This window comes from Diabrotica undecimpunctata, chromosome 8, assembly GCF_040954645.1.
Source record: "Diabrotica undecimpunctata isolate CICGRU chromosome 8, icDiaUnde3, whole genome shotgun sequence".
NCBI classification, from domain to species: domain Eukaryota; kingdom Metazoa; phylum Arthropoda; class Insecta; order Coleoptera; family Chrysomelidae; genus Diabrotica; species Diabrotica undecimpunctata.
In genome coordinates, this window is record NC_092810.1 from 17,630,625 (window position 1) to 17,639,593 (window position 8,969).

Sequence of the window (8,969 nt, forward strand, 5' to 3'; positions counted from 1 at the left end):
ATAATAAGAATCATTCCGTATGATAATATAGAACTGTTGGTACTCAAAAATAAATTGCCTAAACCGGATATATTGACAAATTTATGTTTTCTATTTGGATTCTTTGGGCACATGACTTATTAGGCAAAATCCTGGTTGTTTTATAATTGTTACATTATTAAAAAGGCAATGTAGATACAGAGATATATAGAAACAAAGAGTTACCTATCGTAGCAGTTGGTTTTTTAATCCATAAAAAATGGGCACCAAACATATTTACAATAACAAGTGTATGTACCAAAGTCATTTATTTTATTATTCAATTAAATCCAAGATACAAACTTTAAATTATACAGGTTTACGTACCAACTACGAGCCACTTAAATGAGGAAGTTGATCAATTTTATGAAGATATCAGGGCAGCTGTAAACTTCAAAAAAGCTTCAAACTTCAAAAACCCACTATACACTGATAATTGGAGATTTCAACGCTAACTTTTGATTAAAACAAGACTAGTTTGGCTACAGATCACTTAGAGAATATCAGCGTCAATGAAATGAAAAATAATATTATTCAAACATTGAAAGCAGCTCAAAAGAAATATGTACTGTCCTCTTGCTGAAAACAAACACAAAAAATTAAGCTACAGTCCAAAATATCTTCTAGAGGAAAAAAAACACTTAAAGAAAATCAGGATCATAACAAAAATGAATTAATAATCTTAATTACAAGGTGGGTTTGTTAGGGAAACACCATATTGAAAGAAGAAGACACCAAAACTGTTCACTATGCTTTTAAAACCCAGATAATGACAAATTTTGTAGTCCGCGAAGATATATGCATAGGAATAAGATCGAAAGACCAGTTAATAGCCTATAAATCTGTGTTGGTGCACCGGTGGTGAGAATATTAGCCGACATTACTCGTTTCCAGGGGACACCCGATTGCTTTCACATGTAATCACAATCTACGTGTAGGCTTTTATGTCCTTCATGTCCATCCTTCAGAATAGGCACCATCTACTATCATGCACAGAGATGAGAGGGACCTGCACAAAAGAAGACCTATTCTTAGCGAATGATAGGGCCATCTCTGTGGCCAACCATTGGAAACACAACATTTAAAGCTGTTGGTGTTCCGGACACGGAAAGTGTAGGTAAGAAGCCTATAAATACCTAGGTCTCGAGAGTCGTATAGGAAAAGATCAGGCTGTTGAGCTTCTCTGTCGTATAAGACTAACTTGAGCACCTTGACTAGGGGCATTAGTACTTAAGCTACCCTCAACACAAAAGATGGATTAGGCTAAGTAGTAAGAAGTGACGTTTATTTTAATACAAGTTTGCAAAGAAGTATGGCATCGATGTTGTGCATTTACCCTGTACAGACTAGTCACTTTGAGACAATCTATAGAGACAGTTTCAAACTTGTTTAAGATACCTAAGACTTAAAAGACCTAAACAATTCAAACAAATAAATTATCTATTATCCTGTGGGTTAAAGTTCCTGGCGGAAGGAGATCAAATAAGTGGTGAATAAATTAGCCCAAGAGTATAACAATATTCACCTTTTATGAGATCAGTAAAATAGACAATTAGCAAATTGAATATAGGGATATCTCGTAAATAAATAAATATATAGAATGAATATTTTTTAGGTTTGAGAGTCATGTTCACTTTTTATTTCTTCTTCCAGTCTTCCTTCCATGCAAGTCTGCCGATGACAGTCTTAGCAGCATTCGGAATAATGGGGGGTCTTTGCGTTCTGCTTCTACCAGAAACGAAAGGCGTTCCATTACCAACTACGATCAAACAAGAAATAGAAAATCGGAAGATGTCTCTAGCCGGATCCAACAAGAAGATTAACAACAACTGTTCAGCATAGCGGCTACTACATGGTAAATAGTGTACAAAAAGACAAGAGACTTGCCTCATGAACAAATCTAAGTATGAACACAAGTGCTTAGACCAATCAGGCATTATGTACTTAATGTAAAAAATGTGCAATTATAAGTAGTGGTAAAGTTCTGAACAATGTTAATAAAAATACTCTATAATTTTTTTAAACGTTTTTGATCCCTAGAAGTAAACTTAAATATATTGTTCATTTCAAATCAAATGTGGTAAACGAATTTTAAAATATGTAGTGGTACGCGACTAATTGACTGCTTAGTCCATTTATTTTTATTGTTACGATAAGTATAAGTAACAATTTACATTTAAAGGAAACAAAATGAGCGGCAGTTAAGGCAAACATGTTTGAAATTCAAAATACAAAATTTTTATAGCCGATAATATCGATGATATTAGACTTAAGTCGATAGAAATTTTAACTTGTTGCATCTCTCTATTTTATTTCTTTATTTCGCAGCATTTATATTGTAGATATTCAGTTTAAAACCTGAATAATGTCATATTTAAATAGAAGCAAACAAGTGTTCATATTTTTTACGTCACTATAATACATCACATATTCTCCATATTTTATTTCTCCTTTCCCTTTTTTTTATCTCTAATATTAATAATATTAATATATATTCTATGTGAGTTCTTTTTTTCTATTAAATTCTTAATTTTATTATTAATTGATTTGATGTTCCATGTTTCTATTTGTAAAATATGTTCCTTCTTCCTCGATGTTCTTTTCTTATCATTAGTCGTCATTGTGCAGACCGTCTCAATCCGAAGCAGCATACTGGATCTCTGAGTACTCCTATCAGTAGGTTACTGGACTAGCGTAACGGCGGACTGATACTGGCATTATCAGCTTTGGCCTTCAGAGATTTATATGTATGTGTCACTTGCTACACATTTGATTTTAGAACTATACCGTCCATACTAAGTCGATACAACCTCATTTTTATCAAACAGGTGTTACCACAGGAAGGAGTTTGGCTGTAAGGTAGCAGAGGCTTTATGAATTATAGAATGACGTATTTTTTATTAAACTCGCTATTCGGTTTCACAATCATAATAACTTTAGCAAATACCAACTGCATCTGATAATATGAAACTAAAAGAAAAAGTTTTCTCAAACAAGTCTTTGAAAATTTCTCCAATTATTTTTTCCTTATCTGTAACTTCTTGTTCTACCTTCTTGTATGTGGGCTTTAAAGCCTGTTTTATCTTTAGTATTAGCCTTCTCAATTGTTTAAATTATCGCACCATTTTTTTCTTGGTCTGCCAATACTTCGTTCATTTGGTGACTTATCTAGTGCTATTCATACTATCATATCCTCTGCCATTCTACTAATGTACTCGTTCCACTCCTGTTTCCGTTTTGTCACCCATCCATTTATGTCTTCCATATTGCATGCTCGCTCTTTTTGTGTGTTTTTGCTTCTCTCCCTATCCAACAGACATTTTCCTGATATTCGTCGAAGTATCTTCTTCTCTGTTTCTCTGTTAATTCTAGTAGTCGTCTCGTTTTAGATGTGTCAGGTTTTGTCTCCTCCGTGTATGTTAATATAGGTCTAATTGCTGCTTTATAGCTTGAGCAAGTTAAGTAAATATGTCCAATTCTACAACTGGCGTTACATCTTCTACAAACCACTGGATGGGTGGAGTGAGATATCTCACTTTGGTGTGCCATTTTTTTAGAGAATTTAATTTTTAAGAGTTTACATTCTTAGTGGTGAGGTGATTATTTATAAGGTAATCATGAACTCTGATCCTATCTTCAGCAAATGCCCGAGAAGTGCTTGGTCCTTCCTGCAGCGACCACAGGGCCCACAGTCTCCACTTCTACTGTGAAAGATTCATCTTCAATATTAAGTTCATTTGGACCTACATTTTCTGTTTGTAAGTCTTCTTCTTTAGTTTCTACTAAAAATAAATAATTATTAGTTGTTTATATTACTTCAAAATAAATATTTTTACCTTCCAAATCTTCAAATTGCTACTCGGAAGCATCAACTGTCGTCTGACATATATTCAATATCTGAAAGATTTTCTATTATATTGAGCAGCTGCTCATAGGTCCAAGGTCGCTTTAAGTCCATCTTGGCTACTGAAATATTACAAATATGTTTATTTTAACAAGTACTATGAATGGACTAGGTTATATTTACCTACTCTAGAAGAATCCATTTACTCACACAGTCCACAAGTGAGGACGTCACTTTTCAGTAAGAATACAAAGCCAAATATCAATTTATTCTACTGGCGACTGCGTATTCCACAAAAAACCTTTTCAAACATATAAATAATTTTTACAAAGTATGCGTGAGTCATCTAGTCTAAAAATAAATTACTGTTCTTTGCGCGGTATAGATGTCTGCACAGTGGCCAGAATCTTACTAAAACTTTTCCGATCGTTTCAACTTGCCAACAGATGGGGTCTAGTGCATTAATAAGGAATATTTAGAGGTCCCCTAACGTGGACACCATGAGCAAACAGTGATATTATTATAATTTCGTGTAATTGTGCGATTAGAAATATATGTCCATATTTGTGGACGCCGTGAGCGAAAGGGTTAAAGCTTTAAACCTGTTTTATCAAATAATTACTCCAAATTCATCCAAAATGCTTTACCTTTTTACTGGTAGACTTACTGGTAGAGAAAAGTTCTTAAAATGATGCGTTTTTAGCCTTAAATTGTTACAAACATAGAAGTTTTGGTTATTGAGGTTTATAAAACTCAAAAAAATTGTCAGATATAATTGAAGCAACTCAAATATTTAATAAATAAATAATCAATTAAGGTATATTATTATTAATTTAAGGACTTGACCAAGTTTTGCAATTTTATTTGAAATGAACAGTATCTATGAAAATATATTTCTGCTACCAATTATGAGATGTGTTATATTAACACTTTATTCGGTAATTTATGGATTAAAATATTAGTTTTAGACTTATTTTTGTATAGAATAAACGTTGTCATTATGATATCTACGACTCCCCTTTATTGTAGATAAATATAAAGTAATACAGGAATCGCCAAACTTGGTGAATTAATGACACGAATAATGACGTAGTTCTCATCTTTTGTAAATTTATCGATTTTAAATTAATCTTTATATAGAAATGTAAATATAATATATTTGGAGTAAAGAAAAAGCATGCCTATATAATAATTACTAGCCAACAGATCCTCATTTCGAATTTCGAACTATGAACGCTGGCAAACATAAAGCCTTAGACTAGGATAGAGAGAGGACAGGTAACGTCCATTTAATAAATTTTCGAAAATTGCCCCAATGAATTGTAACACCCCAGTCATATTCTTAAGGGGTGTACAAGTCGCACAGGCTTTGTTTAATTAAATTGCTTGCTTGCTTTCGAAAAGTGAAGCCAGTTTCGATGTGACCGCCATGTTTTGTGACTGTACGTTGCCCTTACTACCTCTCGCAGGGTTACCAGGTCTACTGATTTTTCAGTAGGTCTACTGATTTCAACTTCAATTTACTGATTTACTGAAACACTATATCGATCTACTAAAAAATAGGTAATGATAAAATCATGCTCAAAAAATGATCATTATGAAACACTATATCGATCTACTAAAAAATAGGTAATGATAAAATCATGCTCAAAAAATGATCATTATGTCAGTGTTCATTTGAAAAAAATCTATTTATTTTCAATCTACTGAAGAAATAAAATATGACCTGACAACCTTTCTGGTGCCAGTCAATTCTGGTGCCTTCTTCAGTCAATTCCATACGTTTACCAGTCCCATCTCTTTCCTCGTCTAAGCATAAACCTGTCTCCAGCTACGACTCGCCTCATACTCCCTCTATCGATATGTTACTGTTACTATCCTCCACTGCTTTGTGAGCGCGTGATACAAAAGATAATCGCACAGAGTTTCCATCTATTTCGCGGGATTTTTCTTTGCTTGAATAGATTATAGTTTGTCACATGAACTTAAATTGTTGATTTTTAGTACTGTTTCTTCATTAATCATTTTTTACATAATGTTGTTGATTTATATGTATAGTATATATTGATTCTTTTCTATGTATTAAATACTTTTGAAAAATAACTAGTTATTTTTATTTATATTTAAAGTTTATTTTAAAACCTGAAGAAACATAATAGGATTTTATCAAATCTAATTTTATTAAAATGTATCCACGGGTTTAACCATATTTTGATGTAAGTATAAAGTGTGATTTTGACGAAAGTACAATACACTAAAGATCGAACAAACCATAGAAAATAATAAAGGCCTAAAAAGTCTGCGAAGAAAACTAAATAATGGAAAAAGTCAGATCATTAAATTAAAAAACAAAAAGGGCAAAATAACAACAAATAGAGAGGAGCTTTTAACAATAGTAGAAGACTTCTATGGAGAACTTTTTAAAAGCAGACGGATGAACCAAACACAGCTAAGAGATGCAATAAGCAAAACAATATTAAATCAAGGCTCTGAACTCATGCCAGAAATAACTCTCTTTGAAATTAGACAAGCGATAAATAAAATGAAATTCAATAAATCACCAGGAGGCGATGGAATTGTGATCGAGGCTGTTAAGAATGGCGGTGGACCTCTAATGAGGAAAATAAAAGATCTCTTTAATCTGTGTCTGACAAATAAATGCATACCATCTGAATGGAATAGAGCCAAAACAATTCATCTCTACAAAAAAGGAGAAAAAACTGATCTGGAAAATTACCGACCAATCAGTCTGTTAAACCATCTTTATAAACTTTTCACGAGAGTAATCACCACAAGATTGGACAAGAAATTAGTCCTATATCAAAGTAGAAAACAAGCTGGATTCAGAGCAAACTTTGGAACCAACGATCACCTCCAAACAATTAAACAAAATTTTCATCAAAAAATCTATAGAATATAACAAGCCCTTAGTTTTAACATTCGTAGATTTCCACAAAGCATTCGACTCAGCAGAACTCGACAGTGTTATAAAAGCACTAAACGAGAGCCGCATTGATAGCCGATATTCGAGGCTAATATGTAACATATATTAAAATGCAACAAGCTCGATACAACTACACGCTAACAGCAACCAAATAAAAGTCCAAAGAGGTATCCGACAAGGTGATACGTTGTCACCTAAACTTTTCATATCGGCTCTAGAAAAAGCGATCGAAACCCTCGAATGGGGTGACAAAGGAATAAATGTGGACGGAGAGATGCTACACCATCTAAGCTACGCAGACGATATAGTCCTGATTGCAGACGATTTGGGACAAATAAAGAAAATGTTGGAAGAACTTAGTACAGCCTGCCATAAAATAGGTTTAAAAATGAACATAGCAAAAACAAAATATATGAGGAACTTAGTACCAAGTAAACACCTTGAAATACAAAATGAAGAAATAGAACTGGTAGACAAATATATATTTGGGTCACGAAATTAAGATAAGTAAGGACAATCAAACAACCGAAGTATCCAGAAGAATAATACAAGGATGGGCAGCATACGGAGCTCTTAGGAACGTTTTTAAGACTGACATCCCAACTAATATGAAGAAAAAAGTTTTCGACCAATGCGTGCTACCGGTGATGACCTATGGTGCAGAAACATTATCACTCACAAAGAAAAACGCACAAAAACTAAGAGTAGCGCAGAGAAGAATGGAGCGATCATTGATAGGGGCCACTCTGCGAGACAGGATTAGAAACGAAGATCTACAAGGTAAGACCAAAGTCATAGACGTCATTGAAAGAAGCTGTAACTTATATGACTTATATGACGGTAATTATGACCTGGATTTACAATTAAACTTAGATTAATGGCTTTACTTTTACTCCAGAAATCTTAATTTGACGTTTACGATTCATAAGTTACTCTATTAATTAAAAAAAGTTTATTTAAAATGCTTTATAAAAGGTATATAATTTAAAATCCCTTTCGGGTTAAATCACAGAACTTTTTCAGAGAGCTCATCATCAGTGTTTTGTTACCTGAAATAAGTATTTCCACTTAATTTAAACCAAACTTAAAAGTAAAATTTGGACTAAGGATTTATTAACAGATAATAGGGAACAAATAAATGAAACATTACCAACTAATTATTCTAATATCAGAGGTGAAACAGGCAATCAAAAACTCAAAAAGTGGAAAAGCGCCAGTTCTTGACGAAATTCCAGTAGAAATATTAAAAATCCTGAACGACGAAAATATAGATTGTCTAACTAAATTATTGAATAAAATATACCATTCCTGATGAATGATTAAAATCTATCTTTTTACGCTTACCCAAGAAAAATAATCATAAACCTTGCGATGGATACCGATTAATTAGCCTTATTAGCCACATTTTAAAAATACTACTCAAAGTTATTTAACAGCGTAGATATATATAAAAAATGTGAAGAAGAATAATTGGACAATATACAGTTTGGATTTAGAGGTGGAATGGGAACATGATGGGTGACTGGAATTATGATCTATTTCCATCAACATGATGTCTCACTTTTCAGTTTGCTTACTAATGCTTGGATCTGTTCATAAAATATCTTTTTTGCGTCTTATCCTCATGAGTGTTGGTCGGTACATGTGATTCTTCTTCTTCTTCGCGTGCCATATCAGAATTATCCGACGTTGGCGATCACCATTGCGAAGGCTTCTCGATCTTCTGCAATATGGAATAATTGCCCTGCATTTGATATCTAAGTCCATTCATGAATGTTTCTTGTTTTCTTCCTACACCTCTACTGCCCTCTATTTTGCCTTTAAGGATCAGTTGTAATACTTTATATCGACTTCCTTGCTGTCCCAGGTATCTTTAGCATTCATCTATGAACCCACATTTTCAATGCTTCAATTTTGTTCATAATCGATACTTTTAGCGTCCACTCTTCTGCACTATACAAAAGTACGGACCAAACATAGCACTTAACTATTCTTTGTCTTAGTTCTAAACTGAGATGATTATTGCAAAGAAATGACTTCATTTTCATAAAAATAGTTTTAGTCATTGCTATTTTACGTTTTATTTCTATGTCTGGATCTAGTTGGTCCGTTATCACGGTTCCCAAATATGTCATTTTGTGAACTTTCTCAACGTTCTCTCCG

At 33.2% G+C, this 8,969-nt stretch overlaps 1 protein-coding gene across 5 annotated transcripts in view; it reads left to right on the forward strand.

The window, feature by feature from the left end:
• The window catches only part of LOC140447224 (organic cation transporter protein-like), a 261,419-nt gene extending 255,454 nt beyond the window's left edge, over positions 1–5,965 (forward strand). For all 5 annotated transcript variants that reach the window (XM_072539748.1, XM_072539752.1, XM_072539750.1 and 2 more), the window contains one exon: positions 1,672–5,965. In XM_072539748.1, the coding sequence (XP_072395849.1) occupies positions 1,672–1,860 (189 nt within the window). In that variant the 3' untranslated portion in view covers positions 1,861–5,965. The remainder of the gene's footprint in view (positions 1–1,671) is intronic.
• The last annotated feature ends 3,004 nt before the right edge of the window (positions 5,966–8,969 follow it).